Genomic DNA, 25,273 nt, shown 5'->3' with positions numbered 1-25,273 from the left:
AAGCTGTTTGTCAAGAGGCTTTAAAGGAAAGGCTGCTGAACAGGAGTTCTCCATCTCTCCTCTCCTCGAGTCCTCACCTACTGTCTCCTGCTGTGTGCTTTCTCTCCTCTCCTCGAGTCCTCACCTACTGTCTCCTGCTGTGTGCTTTCTCTTGCCCTTGTATCCATCTTCCTTTTCTCTTGCACCCACCCCCTCTCCTCCTCCTCTCACAGATTCTTTGCTCAGCTTCTGGCTGCATTTAAACTTGTTTCTCTAATGAGATGACACTTACAGGTACTGTATTACCTAAAATTGACTCCTGAGAAAATGGCGGAGACAACCTGTCTCTCTGTCGTCTGCATGAGTCACTTTTGACTGACTTGACTTTGAATGACTCACTCGCTGGCCATAATGTCAGAGAACTGAGTGGTGAAATGAGATCATGGCTGTTTTGCTGTAAACCAGTGGTTCCCAAACCTTTTGCTCGAGTTTGTGAGATGGATTGTACAGTACAAAGTGACAGATTTGTATGTCCTAGAGCAAACTGTAGTTAAGTATCGAAGTGCAGGGACATGACAAATGAGGACAGGATATCCAAATATTCATTTTTCAAGCTCTGGAGCCACAAAACACTTGTTAATGCTTCCATTTAATGATGCACCAGCACACCTCACTCATTAACAAACTGCACACAGTAACTTACTATGGAGGGCTATTATTAGTTGGCTTTTCTGTCGATTTCTTGTACAGTGCGTCCGAAATATAGTATTGGCACTTTGGCTATCATTTTCTTGTTCCTTCAAGCTTTCTATTATGTTTTGCTCTCCCGTGGACCGGCATCACTACAAGGACTTTGGTGTGTGCAAGCATCGTCGTGCGTCTTTTCTGTCTTAAATACAATTTAATCTTCCTCTCCTCTCTGGTCAGATGACGGTACATTTCATGAGGCGGTGCGGGTGCTGTTGACCTGGATGGAGAGAGGCGAGGTGAACCGCCGGAACGCCAACAACTTCTACTCCATGATCCAGTCCTCCAACAGCCACATCCGCCGGCTGATGGGTGAGAAGACTCAGCATGAGAAGGAGATGGAGGAAGCCAAAGAGAAGCTGAAGAATGCCCTGTCCGGGATACTGGCTCAGTGTGAGTGGATAAACTAAACAACACCACACACTTGCCCCTTTACCACCAAGCTATTTTTAGGGCTGGTTCAGTGCCTGTGCTAATCTCGATCCAGTTCTTAGCATTCAACAGCAAAGGATCTGGCTCTTGGCCAGAAAAACTGGTTCAACTCAACTAATGTAGTGCCCAACAGCACCGTCCCAAATAACCTTTTTCAACCTTTAGATATTCTGCACATTTGCTAAGTGACTATCCACATACTCGTTCTAAATGAATTGGCCAATACATGAAAAATCAAGGCTCTGTGCAGTTGTTATCTCCACAGTGTCTCGTGAGCCATTCATATCGACAAAACATGAAGCATCTTTTCTGTGCTAAACCAGGAAGTGGCCTCTCGTGAACGTTGCATTGCAGTGGATCATCTGTTCATGTATTTTTTCCCCCTTTTCTTTTTTGTGAATCTTAGTTACAGCAACATTGTTCTGGTGAAGTAGTTTTGTTCTTACTGGTGAAGTAATAATTCTATAACTATAAGCTGCAGTGAGAGCATGTCTCTACCAACCAATCTGCTTATAAAGGGTCTTTCAAACGTGAAGCACTATAACGCGCCTATAGTTCATTTTCAATGAGACCTGCGTTTTTCCGTGGAGCACTGGGGAGCAGTCACGATGCGACAGCGCAAGCGTATTTACGCGAGCACGGTCCTGTGAATTTGTTGCGCGCGTGCTCACACCCGCGACTCACCAGACGTGGATACTGTTTAGCTTTTTTTTGTTTTACGCTTGCGTTGTTGCGCCCCTCTTGAGCCGACCTGGAGCAGACCTGTCATTGATCCAGGCAACAACGCCTGCGTTCCTCGCTTCCCGTTTGAAAGGCCCTTTAGGTTCACAAGTTGAACCAACTTTGAACCGGCACTAGCACCAGCCCAGCAGGAAATGAGACTGCCAATGGATTTCAGTATGTACATAATGCACTGTTTATTGTGGAGGCTGTGACACTGGCTCAGAGTTTACTATGGCCGTTTGTCTCTGTCACATACAAGAGTTTGTACACGTAGATGGCACTACAATATATGGACACAGGCCAAACACAAAGCCAAGATACAGTATGTTCTGATGTAGACTGCTCTGTCCGGAATGTGGAATATGTTTTAAACTACAGTTGGATGCATTGTCACACACACAATAGTACACAATAGGGGACAAATAATGGCATACCACTACTCGGTGTGGAAATAATGAACACAAAAACCCATTCTGGGCAGGAACCCCTTTTGGTGTTTTAAGCATTATGTTATACTTTAGCTATTGAAAAATAGCAGATCTACAAGCTCATAGCGTGGCACTGTGCCGCGCTACGAGCTTGTAGATCAAACCTTTGAATATATTCTTTCAGAACGAACATTTGTAACTTTGCTTCTGGAAGGTCCCTGGAACAACATATTTTCAGATGGGCGTCGGGGTCCTTGACATGAAAATGTTTGAGAACTACTGACAAGACATTTGTAGAATCGTCCTCCAGTCTAAATGGGTTACACACGCATAAATAGCTATGCTATCGTCTTTAGGGCTTTTCTTGATAGTCACCGTTTGGCCATTAGATATCGACGTGGCAACAATATTGGATTGAGTTGAAGTCATAAGGCTGTTGTTTTGTTAACCTTAAGGGAATTTGGATATTTATTTCTTTGTTCTGTGGAAGTGCAATAAAGGTAAGTTAATGTCATTGTCAGCACACCCATTTTGAATTCTGTCCGTGTTCAGCTGGCACTGGCCTCGGTGAAAGGTTTGTTTTCCAGTGTGAGGACCATCTCTAAGGATTCACTGCCTGCTTTATTTTCCATCTCCCCCAAGACATTTAACGATGCTGGACCGGAGACCCTGTGCTCTTCGGTTTATTGACACACCAGTCCAGTGCTATGAAAGGTCATGGAAAAGTAAAGTCAAAATCGATGATGCAGCTTTAATAACATTAGTGAATTGAATGGCCCTCATCGGGTGTGTGTGTGTGTGTGTGTGTGTGTGTGTGTGTGTGTGTGTGTGTGTGTGTGTGTGTGTGTGTGTGTGTGTGTGTGTGTGTGTGTGTGTGTGTGTGTGTGTGTGTGTGTGTGTGTGTGTGTGTGTGTGTGTGTGTGTGCGTGCACGCACGCGCGTGTTTCTCTAATAGCCATCCTTCATTTTAGTAATCCATACAAACACTTATTTCTATTCATGAGTTTGGCATCCTCTCGGTTCATACTAATGTTTGACATCCTCTCGGTTCATACTAATTTGAACATGGAAATTCAAGGGCTCCTGTCACAAGACTTCCCATGGTGCACCTGGGATCAAAGTTCCATCCCTATCGAATTGTCTCTTGTCTCGTCCCCCCAGCTTGACACCCATGGGCTGCAGTCCATGTCTCTAAATGAAAACCTTGTTTTCCCTTACTTCCTTTCATCTTTTCCTTACGTCTCTTAATCCCTCCCACCAAGGATGTGGAAATGAAGTGAAGTCCATTTCTGATGACAACACAGCAGAGACCTTCATGGCTCCATTTAGACACAACAATCCTGCTCGCCTACAGCAATGAAAGAACAGTCTTTAGTTTTGCCACAGTCTAATGCCACGCCGCAGTACTGTTTCACATTTGCATCCCTCGCGTGATACGCACGAGGGATGCACACACACACACACACACACACACACACACACACACACACACACACACACACACACACACACACACACACACACACACACACACACACACACGTGCATAACAACATTGCCAATGCCAGCTATGAAAGCGGCACCATTAACATCATGCTGTTCAGCTTGAAAAGTCTTCCCAGAAGGATACCTTCATGTTTCCTCGCTCATGGCTCCTCAGAGATGCCTCCTAATCCACACTCCTCGCTCCTTGGAGCAGGAAGAAGAGGGGCACGGTGGCACAGTCGGTAGTGCTGTCACCTCACAGCTAGAAGGTCCTGGGTTCGATTCCCGCTGGGGAAGCCGTGGACGCTGGAGGCGTGTTCTCTCCTCAGTGCCCATACCCGAGGCAGGGTTGGCGAAAGGGCCTTTCTGTGGGGATTTTGCATGTTCTCCTCGTGTCCCCTAGGGTAGGTATACCCTCACAAAAAACATGCAGTAATCCTGGTCTCTAAACTACCTCCCCATGGCCAGCCGGGGCACCTGATGGAGGGGAAAGGAACTGGTCGGACTACTCGTGCATAGAAGGAAGCATGAGGTCAGTCCGCTGCCCCCCCAGGTTGGCAGAGGAAGTGTAGCACCCAGGATTACATTAGATAATTGACACTGGGTGAAAAGAATGGGTTGCAAAATCGTGGGATAAAAATTATAGAGTAAAAAAAAAGAGCAGGAATAAGACACTTGGCAGACCGGCTTGAACTGGTATGTCATATCCAAGTGAGAGGCAAGAGACTTGGGATGCAGCCTCGGACGCTCAAATCCGCACGTCCTTCCTAGCAGCCTGCCTGTCACCAGTTCAACTAACCTGAACTGTGACCTTCCTAGCAGCCTGCCTGTCACCAGTTCAACTAACCTAAACCGTGACCTTCCTAGCAGCCTGCCTGTCACCAGTTCAACTAACCTGAACTGTGACCTTCCTAGCAGCCTGCCTGTCACCAGTTCAACTAACCTGAACTGTGACCTTCCTAGCAGCCTGCCTGTCACCAGTTTAACTAACCTGAACTGTGACCTTCCTAGCAGCCTGCCTGTCACCAGTTCAACTAACCTGAACTGTGACCTTCCTAGCAGCCTGCCTGTCACCAGTTTAACTAACCTGAACTGTGACCTTCCTAGCAGCCTGCCTGTCACCAGTTTAACTAACCTGAACTGTGACCTTCCTAGCAGCCTGCCTGTCACCAGTTCAACTAACCTGAACCGTGACCTAGCTTTAATCGTCATGAGATCACGTGAAACGCCATTGATCACTGAACAGAATTAATTAAATGTATCCGTACAAACAGTTAACCTGTCCTTGTAGACCAGCTGCCTTATGCTACTTGGGTTCATGACACTGTTTAATAATGACATGTTCTACTGCCATCCAAATGAACACACACACACACACACACACACACAGTCCTGAGCCTGTCCACAACCTTGCACCCTCTCTTCTCTTCCGTCTTCCCCATCGATCTACTCTGTCAAATTAAAGGATTCTAGGAAGGCACTATTGATCCATTCATGTACTGTTCACTTCCAGCACTCAACAAACACATACACACACATCTAGGCCAAGGCCAAAGCTCTGATGGTCCCCTGTGTACGCGAGACCCTCCGGGATACAAAGGGCTCTCTCTCTCTCTCTCTCTCTCTCTATTATCCTCTGTATCTGCCCCTAATACCAGAGAATAGACACCAGCTGTCTCAATGCTCAGTGAAGCAAAGTCCCCCCCCCAACACACACACACACACACACACACACACACACACACACACACACGCACACACACACACACACACACACACACAGAGTTCACAGGATACACAGCTCCCCAGATCAGCCCTGAGAGTACAGGCTAGGCAAGTAAATCTCTCTAGGTTGTCCTCGGATGAGCCCTCCAGTGGCATCTCAATTCTCTATGCATGTGGCTAGCTCTGCAGTACTTTCCAACCCTGCATCTTTCTTTAGTATGTCCACGTAATTATCCACATACTAGCCTTTAGCCGCTAACGACAACATGCCCTTTTGCCTTTATCCAAGTACTTAAATCACTGCTGCAGCAGAGCCTCTCAGTGGCCAACAGTAGAAGACAAGATAGAGGTTTGAGCAGCCTCCAGCTGTCCAAGGGTATGAATGCGTGTGAAAGAGCATGGATGTGTGTGAAAGGGTATGAATGTGAAAACGGCTGTTCACTGAAACAGAAGTACTCATACTTGAACAAACCCCATTAAACCAATGTCAAATCAATAGCTGGGGAGCTGCATGTCTAGGCTGAATCCTTGCACACTGCACCATATTTGCCTTATCCAGGAGTCATTCAATTTATTTGATTGGACCGTGTCGGCCAATAATAATGTGGCAAAACAAGCTGACAGAGACAAAAAATGGGCCATATTAGTTTGCCGTTACCTTCCGCGATTGGTGGTTGTGAAGATGACAGTAACAAGACATGAGTTCTCTATGAAAACATGAGCGCTGTCATGCAGACAGCGGGTTGTTCGACTGTGTTCGTGTTGCAGGAGGACGCTTCTGTAGTTGTGCAGCTGCAATTATTTGGAAGTGTAGTTATGTGAGCAGGATTTTGACTTAACCTTCATGTTTAGAGACCTCCCTCCACACAGCTGTTTCAAATGAACGATCAATGTGTTATTATTAAGCCCTGAAGTTGCTTAACAAGCATCAGGTGTCGGAGATCCAGGTGTCATGGCAGCAAGACTAATAATGAAAACACGGGGGATAGGCTACACAGTTAGGGGCAAGTGTCAGCCAAAAACAACAAATGGGAATTACAGAATAAAACACTAGAGACCACGGGATCACTTCAGATGCACACGCTCGTTTCCCCAGTAAGCTCACTAGGAAACTTGTAGATACATTTGTTCAATGATCTCCCTTTATTTTTACATGTAGGTATATACTCTACAGTTACACTGCTAGAGCTCCGTCATAGACAATCGTTGACCCTGCCGTGAGATGCTTACAATGAAAAAGAATCCTTGTTTATGCTACAATATGGAAATGTTGTCTGGGACGACACTAAGTTGGTCAGTAGGTAAGGTAGTGTGTGGCCAAGATGACACTAAGTTGGTCAGTAGGTAAGGTAGTGTGTGGCCAAGATGACACTAAGTTGGTCAGTAGGTAAGGTAGTGTGTGGCCAAGATGACACTAAGTTGGTCAGTAGGTAAGGTAGTGTGTGGCCAAGATGCTGAAATCTCCATCTCCAGGTTGCAAGTGAAATTACCTTTTTAGCGGCGATGCACATTCATTGGTTCTTTGTGTAGATAAATGTGTTTAAGTATGACTCATATAAGTATAGGAATCTCTATGGGAACTGAGTGACGACCAGTCATCATAAGATGATGCCTTGGCATCAGATGGTAAGTAAGATGCAAGCAATCTCGCACACATACATCCACACATTTTATTACTTTTATTTATGTTCACACTTCACATACACAAAAACGGTCAAATTAATAAATACCGTAAACAAATGAGCAATCGAGGCAAAAGTCATAGATACCGTGTTCTGTTAAGCATACGGATACGATACGTTAACAGCACCTCCTCCAAATGCCATTGAGTGACAGAATGGTACCGTGCCATTGTCTTGACGACCTTTCCCTCCACCTGCAAACTGGTCACCTACCACATAACTGTGAATTATACACACAAGCAATCTACATTTACATACAGTATATACAATTCTATTTGCTGTAACATTTTAAAACGCGGCACATTCAGTGTTGTGTTTTTGAACGTGGAAGGCATAACTAATGTAATGTTCATACATTCATGCATTGCTGTATGAAGCCCCATGTAAACATAGAAGCAATTAAGACTACACGACAAAGGAATCATGTTTATGGTCGTGATATAAACTGAGGTGTAAAATTTTTAAGAAATCAAGAGAGAGGTCGAGTCTAAATAGGAATACGGCTTTAGCTGTGAAAGTTAGAATATCGTCATCAATTTTAAGATTGTTGAACATTGGATGTAAAACCCACACCGTACTGTCAGAGTCTGTCTTCATCCAGTTCTTACGCAGAGGTCATTGTGGTCTGACCAAACACTGAATCCAGAGTATGTGTTCATTCTGCCTCTGGGTTTCCTTTAGAAGTCCAGGAAACTTGGCTCACCCCTCTCATGCATGGGGAACCTTGTACTGTATCACCTCATGTCCATAAACAGGGAGGGACTTCCAAACTCCCTGACAGTTTTATCATAACTATTCAACAAGTACACTAAAATGATAAGGGTGGGACGATTCACTTACCTCCCGATTCGATACGGTATTGATACCTAGGGTGCCAATTCGATTTGTATTGTGATTCTTAATTATATTGGGATTCAATTTGATATTGCGATTTATTGCGATTTATTGCGATTTTCCTTTTATTATACTAGAACTAGAACAATTCTAGACAATATAGAAGACCATGAAAAGTTCAATCATACTAGAAGTTACATTTCAAAACAATTCTAAACAATATGGAAGGCCATGAAAAGTTCAATCACACTAGAAGTTACATTTTAAAACAATTCTAAACAATATAGAAGACCATGAAAAGTTCAATCATACACTTCAATGGAGCCAAATTACGTCAGTCAGTCTTTCTGACATGAAAAAATAAATGACAAATCAATAAATAAAAATCAATACTGAACTTTGCGATTCGATTTTCTATCTAGTTTTTGCCAACCCCCACTAAATGAGACTGCTTTGCGGTATTTAAAATCTACTCCACATGCTCACACACACACACACACACACACACACTCACACGCACGCAAACACACAGAGTTCAATACGTCCCTAGCTGACTCCTTCCCACCCTCTCTCTCTGTCTCTCTCTGTCTTTCTGGATGGTCTCTCTGTCCTTCCCTGCATCCTGCCACAGTTGAACAGATTGTGTCTGTATTCCAAGCTGCTTCCAAACAAAAGGCATGGGACCATTTCTCCAAAGCGCAGCGCAAGAACCTGGACATGTGGCGCAAGCAAGCCGAGGTTGGTACTCTCTGCTTCTATTGTGATGTTTCTCTTGTCAATGTGGTTCATTAGATGCTGTACCATTTTAAACTCTTGATCGCTCATCTCCCTTCTACTGTCCTCATACATCCTTTGATTTTAATTATTTAAAGGGTAATTAACATTAGGATTAAAATCAATGAGGATGACAAAGTCTGGGTCTACAAAATGACATGGCAAGTTTGGCAAAAGTGTCATTATTAGTGTTGGCCTCAAAGATGTAAAACATAGAATTTGTGTTAATAAGTTGCTTAAACAATAATGAAAGAGCAACAATGCAAACTATGCAACGATGCAGTGTTTACAATGACACAACATTGTTTTTTGGGGGGACACTATCAAGGTCTTGACTCTTGAGTCAGGCCACTTAAGTTTAAACTACAATTTAATAGCAAAAGGCTAAATGACGACCTAATGTGCATAGTAGTAGATAGATACTAGCCATGAAGCTAGTAGGCTCCTTGGTTTACAGTAAGCGTTAAGTTACTTAGGTATACTCCACACCTTCCAAGTCCAGATGTTAACTGTGGTCCACATAGAACCAGGCCCTCTCTTTATTTCTCCTCACTACACCTCCTGTCTTGCTTGTGGAATGGATACAAGCTGCTGGGTGAGTTTTGTTATTTTTCCTTCTGTGAGGGACTCCAGGAACAGGTAAATCTATACAGACGCCTCTCTTCTCTTTCTCCTCTCACTGACGATGCTCACATCTATGTGATTACTAGAAGACATTGTGTTGCTTTCTCCATCCGTATGATGTTTTTGTTTCAGTTGAAGTTGTTCATCTCGAGACGAGCGGGGCTCGTTGATTTTAGAATCTGACGTCACTTCACCACGCATTCCCTTCTTGGTCAATCATGATGATTTGTTGCATCATGAGGGATGTCAGGAGTGTGATCATTCTAGTGGTCTTGGTTTGATCTTGATCTTCTCGGTAAGTGTGGTCTGCTGAGAGTGGGACTGTCCCTGGACATTCTACCGGGAAAACACAAGACTTATAATGGTGAAAGTAACAGTATAACATCTATATTTCCCTATTAAACTGAAAGAGAAGCATGGAATCATTGGGTATTTTCCATCGTTTGTCGGTGTAGAATTAAATTAAACATAAATGTGCTCCTTGGAGAAGGAGTCAGCAGAGGTCATATAGGTAAGTAATCATGGCTGCCCAGGGACAGCTTAGCGTCAAGCAGGTCTCGGCCATGTTGTTTATTCACTATTCAGTGTGGTTCTTTGGCCCGCAGATGAAAAAGAAGGGCTGAACACAGAAGACTAACTCCAGCTGAGAGGCAGACAGACATCTGCTGCCACCATGTCTGATTTATTGTCTTCACCAGGCATGGGGAGAGAGTATGTTTTGCACCCGTCCGTCCGTATGTCCGTATGTCCGGACGGCTGTTTGCGACCAGCTAATCTCCGGCATCGTTGGCCCGGTTGCTGCCAAACTGTGCACAACACTCCCTGGATGCCAATTCCTCTGACCACTAGGGGGCGAGTCCAACTCATTTACGATGTTTTTTGAAAACCTCACCAAGTGCATATTTGTAATGATTTTTTACTCCCGGCAGCCATCGTGGACACCATCTTGAAATCAATGCCTTTCCAGAACTTTGATAATTTTCCTAAATGTTTTTGTATGTTGTTTAGCATACCCAATAGTAACAGAATCCATTGAAAATGTTATTTTTTGGGGTTTCAACCGACTTATCTAATATTGGACTCATTGCAAACAGACCACTAGGGGGCGATCCCAACTCGTTTGCGGTGGTTTTTGAAAACCTTATGCCCATACCTAACACCATGCCAAAAATCTAAATCTTGTCACCAAGTGCACGATTGTGTGTGTGTGTGTGTGTGTGTGTGTGTGTGTGTGTGTGTGTGTGTGTGTGTGTGTGTGTGTGTGTGTGTGTGTGTGTGTGTGTGTGTGTGTGTGTGTGTGTGTGTGTGTGTGTGTGTGTGTGTGTGTGTGTGTGTGTGTGTGTGTGCGTGCGTGCGTGCGTGCGTGCGTGCGTGCGTGCGTGCGTGCGCGCGTGCAGCTTACCTGTTGACCTTTGCCAGGGGCTGAGTTTTATGGAGGCAACACACAGATGGTTGTGAGTTTGTTTGTGTTTAGGATATTTTCCTCCTTTTATCTTCCTAGGAGATGTTGTCAATGTGTTGGTGTGGAGCTTGTATTGCTGTTCATCACATGCGTCATGTCTCAGTGTTGTGTGTTGCCATGTGTGATGTGTCTCCTCACACACTGTGGTTGACTACCCTCCATTCTCTTGCTCCATTAGCTTCATTGGTTCTGCAGAGCTGGAAGGCTCAGACATTACTGTTGCCCAAACATCCCTCCTGTAGGTGAAGTTGGAGGCTAGCGGTAGGTTCAGTCAGCCATTCTAGCACACATTCCTATTAGCATAATGTCCAACGTTCACCAAGGGTGCAATGCACTGCATTCCAGACCCCAAAAGATATGATTTCATTCACAGCAAAGGCATATAAATTCTTTGAAAACTTTACCAAACTGAGGGCAACCCCATTTAGCCCTGCCCCCTACTGGTCTCACAGCTGCAGTGCAGCAGCAGCAGTGGTTGTAGTCAGTCAGTGAGCGGAGGAATGGATGCAGAGAAGATTGGTATTTGACAGTCTCACTGCTGCTGAGCTGGTCCTGCTGTGTGCTGTCAGAGTAAGACAGAAGTAATCCACACAGTACACTGGAGTGGACACACATGTGGAGAAACATACATACAGAGATGCAAATATAGAGAAACATGCACACATACAGAGACACACATGGAGAAACATGCACACATACAGAGACACATGGAGAAACATGCACACATACAGAGAAACATGCACACATACAGAGACACATGGAGAAACATGCACACATACAGAGAAACATGCACACATACAGAGACACATGGAGAAACATGCACACATACAGAGTCACACAAAGAGAAACATGCACACATACAGAGACACATGGAGAAACATGCACACATGGAGAAACATGAACACATAGAGACACACATGGAGAAACATGCACATATACAGAGACACATGGAGAAACATGCACACACGTACAGAGACACACAGAGAAACATGCACACACATACAGAGAGACACACAAAGAGAAACATGCACACACATACAGAGAGACACACAAAGAGAAACATGCACACACATACAGAGAGACACACAAAGAGAAACATGCACACACATACAGAGAGACACACAAAGAGAAACATGCACACACATACAGACACACAGAGAAACATGCACACATATAGAAACACACATACAGAAACACACATAGAGACTGTTCAACAATTAGTGTGTGAATACTATTGACCTCATCCTTAACTACTCCCACTGGTTCATACAGAATTAATTAACAGGCCCCAAAAGCCCTCTGAGTGAATCTATTTCTCTAAAACTATGATGGTAGACATTTTTCTTTATCAGAGAACAGAATATGAATATAGGTAGGTCAACCCTTAATTTTAAAGGGAAATTTGGTATATACCGTAATTTCCGGACTATAAGCCGCTACTTTTTTCCCATGCTTTGAACCCTGCACAGTGCGGCTTTTTACAGCTAACGGCCACTAGGGGACCTTCTAAATCTATCTCTATGGCCGGTCATTAATACACCTGCGGCTTATAGTCCAGTGCGGCTTGTATATGTACACATTTGTTTTTTTCCCTAAATTTAGCTGGTGTGGCTTATATTTAGGTGCGCTTTATAGTCCGGAAATTACGGCGTAGTCTTTTTTATTGGCCTAAAATATTGTCTATATACATACATTCATGAATCCACTTGCTGACCGGCTGAAAGTATTGGGCAATTGTTTTATAGGGGTTTCTTGTGACCCTACCATTAACATCCTATGGCAGGCAAGAATTTCGAACAATTTCAAACTTTCCTTTTGCTTTAAGTATCATGTGACAACTAGGGGTTTTTAATGATTCTGAATCCATTCCAAGCATCAGTTTTGCACAAAATACACTCCTTGGGCTAACAACGGCCATAGACATCATGACAAATGTGATGAGGTCAGCACATTTTGGGCACATTTAGGCAAGTGGCTATGGCTGCTTTTAGCCCAAGGAGTGTATTTTGTGCACTAGGGGTTTTGAAAAACCCCTAGTTTGACATGTCACATGCTACTTAAAGGTGTAGGGCAACCATTTTATTTTATCGTTTGTAAACAAAAGTGACAGGGAGACTGGGGAAAAGACAGTGGATTATTTCTAACCTGTACACAAGCTATATACATATTTTAGCGTGATGATTAAGTTTAAAACAAGTAATACACTGTCTGGATGTCATCTTGAATTGGATTAAAAACGGAGTAGTTCTTTAATCAACACCAGCTGTGGAGGAGGAGGACAACGTATAGGAAACAAACTGGTGAGCTTCATTTTTATTGGCTTTTATTGATGTGTATCTCTACAGTCTACACGTCATCACGCAGCACGTTTTATTGATGTGTATCTCTACACGTCATCACGCAGCACGTTTTCGGTTTCAGGAAGTAATTAAAACAATATTTGTATGGACTTTTGATATAAAAACACACACAAATTAGAATTTGCCCATTTTTTTGGCATCCATTGTTAGGTATGCCCATATGATGACCACGGATATAGTCTAAAAGCAAAAATAAAATTTGACATTTTTGCCAGCCATATGATGTTAAAGGGATAGTTCAGATTTTTTGAACTTAAGTTGTATGAAATACTTGCCATTAATATAGTGGTTGCAACTGTATTAATTGATTGCCCGAGTCCTGTGGTGGGAGTTCTGCTCTGGTTTTGGTGAAATATCAAGTAGTTCCGGTCATTTTGTGGGGGGCACTGGGGGCCACGCAGTAAAAGTAAATGAATCCACAAAACTAACGTAATTAGTATTGTTGACCTATTTCTAAAATATTAGTGCAACTTCCGTTCTTTTTTTTACCCCTCTATCACACATAACTATGTTTTTTGTGTCCATATCACTACGCCCAAAAAATAGTTCCATGTGATAGAGGGGTCAAAGTTGAACGAAAGTCGCGCTAATATTTTAGAAATGGGTCAACAATACAAATTACGTTCGTTTTGTGGATTAATTTACTTTTACTGCGTGGCCCCAGTGCCCCCCACAAAATGACCGGAACTACTTAATATTGACCAAAACCAGAGCAGAACTCCCACCATGGGACTCGGGCAATCAATTAATACAGTTGCAACCACTATATTAATGGCAAGTATTTCATACAACTTAAGTTCAAAAAATCTGAACTATCCCTTTAATGGTAGGGTCACAAGAAACCCCTATAACAAAGATTGCCCAATACTAACAGCCGGTCAGCAAGTGGATTCATGAATGTATGTATATAGACAATATTTTAGGCCAATAAAAAAGACTATATACTGTACCAAATTTCTCACTTTAAACAAAAGAAGCATGTCGGCTGCCGGACTATTAAGGGAGTTCTCTTTTTTTTGTGGTGGAGCCGGGGTCATAACTGATCAGATTGGGCATGATACCATAAAAAGACCTATCAGAGACACAAAGAGAAACATGCACACATACAGAGACACACATATAGAAACACACATACAGCTGAGCATAGCGAAACACATATAGAGAAACACACACACACACCCTAACGTTATTCTGTTTACTCGAATCGATTGTTAAATGGTGCATTTATATAGTAGCGCTTTAATCCAAAGCACTTTACATCTATACACAGTGCATTACATTCACACACATTCACACACCGATGGCGGAGGAAACCATGCAAGGCACCAACCTGCACATCGGGAACAATCAGCGGTTCAGTCTTGCTCAAGGACTCCTCGACACTTACCTCTGGGGGAGCCCACAGGGATCAAACCTGGGAATCCCACGGTTCTCATCTCGCCACTCTACCCCTGATCCCCCGTTGTTACAATGGAATGGTACTGCACCAATACAAATGGTACTGCACCAATACAAATGGTACTGCACCAATACAAATGGTACTGCACCAATACAAATGGTACTGCACCAATACAAATGGTACTGCACCAATACAAATGGTACTGCACCAATACAAATGGTACTGCACCAATACAAATGGGCACTTCAGAACAATCCTGCATGGCATTTGTTGCAGTGTTGTTTTTGGCAGCAAATTTTAGTTTTAGTCAGTCTCTTGAATAGTTTTCATTTAGTTTTAGTCACCCGGAATGTGTTAGTTTTAGTCGACTAAAATGTATTTTGGCGGGCCTTGATGCCGTTGTAATGGCTGTTTTTACACATGCTGAAAATAGCAGATCTACAAGCTCACAACGTGTGTAAAATGACTTATACTGTATCTCCTGTCAACTATAGTCCCTTCCTAACATTTTAGTCTAGTTTTTATTTGTTCCATTGTTTCCATTTAGTTTTCGTCAGTGGAAAAAGGTAGTCGACGAACATTTTTCATCTTAGTTTCAGTCGAAGAAAACAACACTGATTTGTTATTTTGTTGTGACTCAGTTGGCTGGCAATAAATCTAAATGTACTCACAGCAGGTCATGGTGAAATGCAAGCGCTATCGGTATTCGGTAGCCCTTTGCTTGAGCAGACAAATCCATGGTTTTGCTTGCACGCTTGTCAAGGATGCGACCCCACAATGAACTAGTAATGGATGGTTGGATGCTTCATCTTCAACTGCCAATTTGGTGCCACATCGCACAGCTTGCTCCAGTTTCTTTGTATCGCCCTCTCTGTGTATGTGACACGGTCTAGCACTGTGAACGTGTTGAAATTCTCAGAAGTTGAGATCTCTGTCTGTGTGTGTGTGTGTGTGTGTGTGTGTGTGTGTGTGTGTGTGTGTGTGTGTGTGTGTGTGTGTGTGTGTGTGTGTGTGTGTGTGTGTGTGTGTGTGTGTGTGTGTGTTTATTTTTGTTTTGTTTTGCTATGTGCCATGGTGTTGTCACTATGGTGTTACGAACCTGTGTTAAAGAATCATTGCTGATGTTTCCCAACAGAACAATACAATGCAGTGTAATACTGTTTAATGTAGCTGTTCCAGCTTCTTCCATCTGCCTTGTTTCTGTGCCAGAGGGAGATAAAGCCCTGAGCCCCAGACCAACCATCTCCTCTTTACTCTTCTACTCTCCTTTGTTCTATTGCTGTCTGTTGAGATGGAAACATCCCATCACTACCAGTCTTCCTGCTTGTGAATTACGTCTGCAGACACAGCAAAGGAGAGATGACGAAACTGATCACACTCTTACATTTCTTTCTTCTTTTCTTTTTTTGCTTGAACAACCCAGCTCTGTAGTCCAACCTGACTGGCTAGAAACTACAAGCATCTAAACTACATCGCCCATGAGTGCCTTTGCTGTGAGATAGATCATTAACTCTGCTCCTCTTTGGCTGTCGTTGTGTTCCAGGAGATCAGGAACTTGCACAACGCGCAGCTGATGGACATCAGACGAGAGGAGGAGATGGAGATGTCAGACGACGACATGGAAGATGTGAACGGTGCAGACCCAGGTATATGGCGCACATGCACAAACACACGCACATACTTTGGACGTCTGTATCATAAATACTTGCCGTGCATGCATACATTGTGCATTGAAAGAAAGGTTTGGCAGCTTGTACAGTGTGATCAGTCGATGCATAATAATAAAAGACATTCCACTCAATGCCACTCAAAGCCATTTCCTTTGGATGCTCACAGCTGTATGAGCGTTTTGTAAATGGATGCACACACTAGAGACGTGTGTGTGCGTGAGTGCGAGCGATGGAGTATGTGTTTGTGCCAGCTGCTGGCTGGTTCCAGGCTATTTGAAGTCCCACTGAAGGGCCATAAGAGCCTGGTCTTTGCTCAAAGGAGCCTGTTTCTCTGCACTGAATCATAAAGAAAGCACTAGCACTGCTGATGTCTAATAACAGTCCAGAATGGTCACCAGGGCAACACGCAGCCACAGATAGCAGATGTTGTGTTGCCTCCATCTCTCTGTTTTCTCCCCCGGTTTCTACTTTGTTTTGATTCGTTCTGCTCTCATCCCTGCTTTTGAATAATTCTGATCCCTGTCATCAGATAATGAGAGGCCTTCTCCAATCAGCATGCAAATGTATGTGCAGGGCTCCTCTCGTGCGCAACGCATGCAACATCGACTATCAGATAGCCGTAATTAACGTGGCTGTCAGAAACCCGTCATTTCATTGGATGGTGTGGGAATGGCTGGGGGGGAAAGGGGTTAATATGATATGCTCTGGTGTTACTAGTGATGACAATGATTCAATGATTTCTGTCTGAAAAAGAAACTTGCAAGCTTTAATAGTGTAATACAGGATGAATATTGTTAAGTGTCTTGCTGAGCGTTGGGCTTCTCTGGGGAGAGACTTGATGCGGCTTTCTGATTAGTGCTCCACTCAAGTAAAACATCCCCCCTGCCGGGAGAAACACTCACAGCTGGAGGTTCATCAGCACCACTGATGGGCTCTCCAAAGCAGACTGTTGGACGCCCACATAAAACCTACTGTACACGTCTAAACCTTATCTCTTCAACTCAGTCTCATGCTGGAGAGCAGAGCTGATAATACAGCACATCCACAGATCTGAGTACATTAATACAACTCAAAAGTCTCCTTTCTACAACACTGACAATTTAAAACTAATAAATATACTGTATAATTCTCATAGGATCCGCAAAAGGTGAAATGCACCCCTGCATCCTGCCAAGTAAATAGCGTCTCAGTGCTATTTGCAACGTATTTAAATTATCTGTCTATACATTTAGTGCAAAACTCACCCCATTCTATGCAAATAATCCTCATTGCAAGAAAGATCCAATTGACAAACACCGGCCTTAATAGTCACAATTTGTATCATCTTCAGAGATGCCGGATTGGTCAAAAGATAGATAGAGAGATAGATAGATAGATAGATAGATAGATAGATACTTTATTTGTCCTTTCGGAAATTTGTTTTGTGCACAGCAGTCATCAGGATATACATAAAACATATGCAAACAAACAGATCACACAGTACATATAGACAATAAAGAAACAATGCCAACAGAAGGCATAGTTCCAAGAGGCATCACATCACACTTTATGCACGGAACTGAGATGGGGCATGCTTGTTCATAAGTCCTATACTTATGGGAACAAACGATCTTGAGGCCCTAGCCTGCAGGGAAGGTACCATGTACCGTCGCCCTGATGGTAAAAGATGGTATTGGCTGTGTAACGGGTGTGTATTGTCCCTATTAATAGCTTTCCCGGGTCTCATACATTGAGGTCATACTCTCAAATCGTACCCCAGCTATTTTGCTGGACACACAAAATGTAATCGTATCAAAGAACAAATTCAATATAATTTTAAATGTCACAATGTTCATGGAAATGTCTCCACATGAATCCATTTAGACCTGAGGCAGATTGTACAATTGCCTACAAATTCTACTCTTTTGTCCTGCCTTGATCTACTACTTGTGACCACCATTTAGTAGCATCTCCCTCCATTTTCGGCTATACACTACAGTTATTACTTTGCCACATGGATAATTGCAATCAGATGCAAAACAAGGGAAAATTGCACTCAGCTGTGAAACTGCAGTGTATAGGCAGGCGTGTTTGCACTGGCATATATCTTTACAGTGCAATATATAATGTGGTGAATCGGAATTTAAGACATGTGCCGGTCAAGGGCAATTCATGGTGCTATACACCGACCTCAATCTATTACTGTGAAAAGAGTGTTTACTGCATAACGGGAATTAACAGGGATGATTTTCCGTGTGTGTGTGCGTGTGCGTGCGCGTGCGTGTAGCTGTGTTACAGACAGAGGCCTTAAAGGAAGAGAATGACTCCCTTCGCTGCCAGCTGGATGCCTACAGGAACGAAGTAGAACTCCTCAAGCAGGAACAGGGCAAGAACCAGCAGCCAATCAGTGAAGAGGACAACACAGCACGTCAGCAGCTCAGCTTCCTTCAGCAGGCTCTGCAGGGCATGCAGAAGGTAGCGCACCCATACACACGCTGTCTGTCTTTCATCGACACGAGACAGTACACACATGTATGCAACACAGACACACAACCATACAGATACTGACAAACCATGAGTTTACATGCAGATGTTTCTGTTTGAGTCCAAAAAAGCATTTTTCTTTTTCCTAGCTGAAAACAAGGTTCACTTCTAAAGCAATCATCCAAACAAATGCGCAAAGCGACCAGATAAAACTGCCAGACATGCACGGCTCATCACAGAAGAGATGCTCAGTGCCCCTCGACATGCTACCGGTGTTTCTAGCGTAGCGTAGCCGTAAATATACGTGGCGCTCCCATTGTTGAAAACAATTCAAAACAGTCTTTTGTGGAAGACAGATTGAAGATTGAAGGCTGCTCTCACAACCTTTGCCCTTTGAACTTCCCTAATCAACTCCCCTTTTTTGTCCTTCAAAGCAGTCCACAACCTCCCATTGTTTAATATACTTGAACAATACTGGAAGCATAGAGCAACCCCATGTTGTAGACAATTACCATGGACAGGTCACACGCACTGAAGAAATGACCTCCTAGGCAGACGTCAGCTGAAAGACCACTATGACTTAATTAGGTCTACAATGAGATCATGTATGTTGGCTATGACATCAATAGGTCCACAATGACCTCACTTATGTTGGTTATGACATCAATAGGTCCACAATGACCTCACTTATGTTGGCTATGGCATCATTAGGTCCACTATGGCTATGTCATCATTATGCACATGTTCTTTGGACGACAATTACTTGGGCTTCTCTCCACACAATCCCAGTAGATTGATGACCTCTGGTTCCTAGACTGTAGTTTAGTTGACGTGAAACGAGATCAAACGGGTGAAAGAAGATTATTTCCTCTTCGGTTTTGATGTGTTTGGTTTATGATGTCTGATGCAATTTCCCCAGAACATAAAACATTGTTTGGAAATCTCCAAATGGGCCTTTGGAATTGTGAACTGATTCCGTCACCTTAAATGTATCATGTCCTCACCTAGCTAGTTGTCGCAGGTAATGGAGATGATGATAGATTCTTGTTAAGAAGAAGAGCATCCATTATACACCTGCTGTTTTGCTGTGAAAGTAATTACTTTGCCAACATATGTCTGTCATGCTGCGTTTGTGAAAAGATTAGCTGAATGGATTTAATGAATTGGAAGATGGCAAGTTTGGAAAGTCTGGTCCACGTGTTGTATAAAACAGGCACATGATTACCATAAAATATCATCTGCATGTAATTTGTCTGTTTCCTCTTCGTGAATTGTGATAAATGTGGATCAATTTCAGTTCAACTGCAACGTGTGAAATCGATCTGAATGCATCGCACTTAGCTGATGAATATTCTCCCAACATCCCTAAATCCCCCTGCAACTCCTCAAAGTGCTTTGTATTGAAATTTGCAGGTATAGGACCAAACCGAGTTTTCTGATCTCGGTTTGGTTCTCAGTAGCCATTTGTATATGGAGATTGTGCTACAATAATAACAATAACATTTGTAATACACTTTACATTTGAATCAAATCTCTGTGTGCTACAGCCCACCCAATCAGTTGTCACATGAATTCGACTCCACTGCTGGGCTGGCTCAAAGATAGGCAAACAATGCCTCTGCTCATTCCATGTCCATAAGGGGCTGGAAAAAAAAGAGAACCTAACAAGACCAAGAAGACGTGGGAGATGAGCAACATGCATTGTGACAATCCAGTTTTTGTGTTTGTGAATATAGACTGCTGGCAGTAAGAACCAGTAAGGTTGTCTGTTTGATCCCCGGCTCTGGCTTTCTGTTCAAGTGTCGTTGAGCAAGACACTGAACCCATAACGGCTCCCAATGATCAGGTTGATGCCTTGCATGGTCCATCATTGGTGTGTGAATAGGTTTTTTTTTAGCTTTATGGGGCGGCTGTGGCTCAGGAGGTAGAGCAGGTCGTCCAATGATCCGTGGGTCGGAGGTTCGAATCCCGGCTCCTCCTGTCTACATGTCGAAGTGTCCTTGGGCAAGACACTGAACCCTACACTGCCTCCAATGAGTCGGCCGGTGTGAGCTTGCCACCATTGGTGTGTGAATGTGGGAAGTGAGGACGCTGGCGTCGACTGTTCGCCGCTTCACCTCCCAATGTATGAATGATTGAACCATTGTAAAGCGCTTTGAGCACTTGGAAAAGCGCTAGGCGCTAGGTGAATATAATGTTTTGGACAAAATGGAGCTATATAAATGTTGACAATTTAGTGTTAATAGTTTTCAGATTTCAGATTACAAATGTATTTGCATTTGTGTGAGTACATCTTGCCAATTGCATGTATATTAAATTGACATCAGTGACAAACTGCTCGGATGGAAGTGAGGACAAGATATGAAATACTAATGAAAGCAGTTGTTTTTCTCCTTTTGTGGCAGACGGTGACTTGGTACGAACCACAGTTAATGACTGATAAATGTTACACACAGCATGCTAAATTGTATATGCATTACTGAGGAACTGTTGTGTTTTTCTTGGTGCAGCAACTGATAATGTTAAGGGAAGAACTAAAACAACGGGAAGCCGAGCTTGAGACGAGTGCAGAGGAAAAACAGCAGCTGCGGAACCAAGTCCAGGCCCTCAAAGAAGGACTGAAGAACCTTCAGAGTACGGAGGAAACGCAGAAGCTGCAGAACCAGGTCCAGACCCTCAAAGAAGGACTGAAGAATATACAGAGTACGGAAGAAACGCAGCAACTTCAGAACCAGGTCCTGACCCTCAAAGAGGGACTGAAGAATCTGCAGACTAAGAGTATGGAAGAAACTCAGCAGCTGCAGAACCAGGTCCAGACCCTCAAAGAAGGACTGAAGAATCTACAGAGTATGGAAGAAACAGAGCAGCTGCAGAGCCAAGTCCAGACCCTCAAAGAGGGACTGGATAACCTACAGAGTATGGAAGAAACAGAGAAGCTGCAGGACCAAATCCAGACCCTCAAAGACTTGGTTCAGAGTCCACCTGCAATAGTACCGGTAAGTTCAAGCAGATGCATGCATACTTTAACACACACACACAACTACTCTAGATCCAACTTTTAGCTAAATGCCACTTCGGCCTTTGCCTCTTTTTTTTTAGTTCATGGTGATTTTAGAAGATGTTAATGACCCAACCCATTTAGGACTGAGGCCGATTCTAAAAACGCCGTCTAAATCCTGACCTAAGTTTTCTGAAAAACTTGTTGCTATATACTGTACATAGCAACAAGAACCCCAAGATGGGTTCCCGTCTTGACGGGTTAATAAAAACCCCAAAATGGGCTTCCGTCTTGAAGGGTAAAAACACCAAAATGGGCTTCCGTCTTGAAGGGTAAAAACACCAAAATGGGTTTCCGTCTTGAAGGGTAAAAACACCAAAATGGGTTTCCGTCTTGAAGGGTAAAAACACCAGAATGGGCTTCCGTCTTGAAGGGTAAAAACACCAAAATGGGTTTCCGTCTTGAAGGGTGAAAACACCAAAATGGGCTTCTGTCTTGAAGGGTAAAAACACCAAAATGGGTTTCCGTCTTGAAGGGTAAAAACACCAAAATGGGCTTCCGTCTTGAAGGGTAAAAACACCAAAATGGGCTTCCGTCTTGAAGGGTAAAAACACCAAAATGGGTTTCCGTCTTGAAGGGTAAAAACACCAAAATGGGCTTCCGTCTTGAAGGGTAAAAACACCAAAATGGGCTTCCGTCTTGAAGGGTAAAAACACCAAAATGGGTAATCAGAAACAGTTGGTAATAAATTATAATCTTTATAATTGTTTACAACCATCTTGTAACCATGTGATGAATGCAGTGGGCGTGTAGTGTACAGTGTACACCACAGGGAACCTTATTCCCTTGCTTATTTCCGACTTCAGTTTTTGTTTGACTTTCCTCAGGGAGCCTAATTCATTCTCTTCTAAAAACACGCATTACATTTTCTAATTCACATTGAAAAGCAAGATATCACATCTTTTGTGTTTTTATTTTATTATTTGCTTATATTTCATGTTTTCTCATTAACTGCCTACTATAATGCAAGCAGTGTGCAACATGTATAACCTTTTATTAGTTATTTAGCTGGCTTTTTGTCAGCCTGTATATCAAGTAAACACAGCTGTGCATTGTTCTCTGTTCTTTCAAGAGTTTCCCTTTTACATTGTGTTTTGGGAAAACCATACAACACTAAAAGGGCTGTTCATATTCAAAGTATTTGAACCTTTGGTTGACGGCTTGTCATATCAGTGAAATTGCTTCATAGACTCTTACTACACTGGCTTCTGTGGTCTCATCAGCGCCGGTGCGTCCATATATAGGGCCTATATGGACGCACCGGTGCTGATATGGCCTATATTATAGGCCACATACAGTAGGCCATTGCCTAGGGCGGCAGTTAGTAGAGGCGGCACAAACTCACCAAACACGACTCAGTTATTCTCGTGCCAGTTCCCGTGCGCTCCCCCGCGCCCCGCCTCCGCTGCACGGATCATCATTGCTGGTTCGTTTTGTGTCCTGTTCTGTGAAAATAAAATTGCGCGAGTTGGGAAGGGGCCCTAGGGCGGCAAAGTGCCACCGCTGGGTCTCATCACCAGTGAATTCATTACACCAGCCATTTGAGAAGCTCCTTGCTTGAAGTCACTTTATATTCTATGACAGAGTTGTTAAGCCAGAGGTTCTAAAATGTTTTAATTTCAAAGATCCCCATTTTGGTGGTGTTGTGCCATGGACCCACAAAAGTCATAGTGTAGAGGTGGAACCAAAATCACCTGTTAGGATCCATTTGGTTCGATTTGTACACTATTCTTGGTGTTATAGACCCCCCCCCCCCCCCCCCCAGGGACCCCACCTTGAGAACCACTGTGTTAATTAAGCGACTATAAACCAATTAATGTCCTTGCTTGTTGGAGAGGAAACATTATCTGCTGCTGACCTTTCTGCCAACACCGCAGAGCAGCTACTGTACCAATCACACGGCAGCATTCCTGTACTGCACTGTATGCCCTACCCAGGGGCACAGATAGAAATGAGTTCAACTGGCATGCTAATTATTATTATTGCACTGATACCACTTTTTCAAGGCTGAGTAAATTTTTGAGTACTATAGTACTCACCCATGCACCAGCATTTTCCATCATGCTTGTTTATGTTTTTGTAAATTCTTGCAATGTAACAATTGCAAGAATTTATAGCATTTTCGTTTTTATACTGAGCAAGATTTACCTTATCTTAAAATTATACTACTACTCAATCATACTTATGGCCCAGTGTGTCCCTCCCTCCAGGTTATGAGATCTAAACGGCCAGCGCTTCCAACAACATTGCATGTAAATAAGTTTGCAATCGTTTTCACTAGAGACGAGCAGCAAAATGCTACTCATGTCACCTCTAAAATATCTAATGTCCAAATATGTATGTCCAACATTTTGGACATAAAAGGAAGTAAATGTGTATGGATCGAGGTTCTTTCAGTACCATCGAAGGGCTTCACCGACGCCACGTATAACGTCTCTGTCAGGTGGAAGCCTCATAATGTTGAAAACTGTTGCTTTTCAGGATTCATTGCAAAGGTAGCATATCTACAAGCTCAGCACCCCTACTATAGCCACTCATCTAGTTACTGTACCTGGTCACCCTGCAGCACAGTGTATCTGGGTCCTATTCTGCCTTCGCACATAGACAGATAGATGTTGTCCTGGACAGCACTGATGCAAATGAACACTTCCAATTAAACAAGCTAATATTGGATTAATTGTGATCTGGCTCAGTGTGATAACAAGGAGGAGGGCTGCAATTAAATTGAACTTCAGCATCAATCAGCTGTTTAATTGGATAATGATAATACTAATATGAGGCTCTCAACTCGTGCAGAGAGCTGCTTCATATTTGACGCTTGTTTTCCACACCATACTCCTGGACTGCACTCCTCTGAGCATGCTGCCAGTTTGACACAACATATAGTAGAGGTGAAATAGCGTAGTCATTCTGCAGTGAATCCACTGCACGGTCACACTTCATTCACATCAACCAGAGTGGCAGTGAATCCACTGCACGGTCACACTTCATTCACATCAACCAGAGTGGCAGTGAATCCACTGCACGGTCACACTTCATTCACATCAACCAGAGTGGCAGAGTTGATCTTTAACGGTGTTGCATTTGATTAGACTGTGACAGGAATGCGTATCGTCGTCGTCGTCGCCATCAGTGATCCATGGTAAATATGTTAATTAAATCCGCACATAGAGATGGATTACGGGAGACAGTCTCATTAAAAAACAAACCGGCAGGAAGAGCAATCAGTTTTCAGGAGGTTTCATCTCCAGACCGGTAGCCATTCCATTGTGGGCTGATTTGCCATGTTCAGCAGATCTCCGGAGTGACTCCTCATGACATCAGTTCACCCTCATTGGTCAATGAACCGTCACCAAGCTGTCACCACCCTTCACTGAGTGAGCTCAGCGTTACTGGCACCATGTGGCCTGTTTCCCTTTTAAAAGGGA

At 43.3% G+C, this 25,273-nt stretch overlaps 1 protein-coding gene across 2 annotated transcripts in view; it reads left to right on the top strand.

The window, feature by feature from the left end:
* LOC306924373 (ecto-NOX disulfide-thiol exchanger 2-like) overlaps positions 1–25,273 on the top strand; it is a 180,954-nt gene that overhangs the window by 149,292 nt on the left and 6,389 nt on the right. For both annotated transcript variants that reach the window (XM_079502868.1, XM_079502867.1), the window contains 5 exons: positions 907–1,119; positions 8,667–8,773; positions 16,198–16,300; positions 18,591–18,778; positions 21,298–21,783. In XM_079502868.1, the coding sequence (XP_079358994.1) occupies positions 907–1,119; positions 8,667–8,773; positions 16,198–16,300; positions 18,591–18,778; positions 21,298–21,783 (1,097 nt within the window). The remainder of the gene's footprint in view (positions 1–906; positions 1,120–8,666; positions 8,774–16,197; positions 16,301–18,590; positions 18,779–21,297; positions 21,784–25,273) is intronic.

The sequence above is a fragment of the Electrona antarctica genome (genome assembly GCF_951216825.1).
Source record: "Electrona antarctica genome assembly, chromosome: 1".
In the NCBI taxonomy this organism is placed as follows: Eukaryota; Metazoa; Chordata; class Actinopteri; order Myctophiformes; family Myctophidae; genus Electrona; species Electrona antarctica.
Note: the sequence above shows the minus strand (reverse complement) of the source record. Positions and strands in the feature narration are given on the sequence as shown.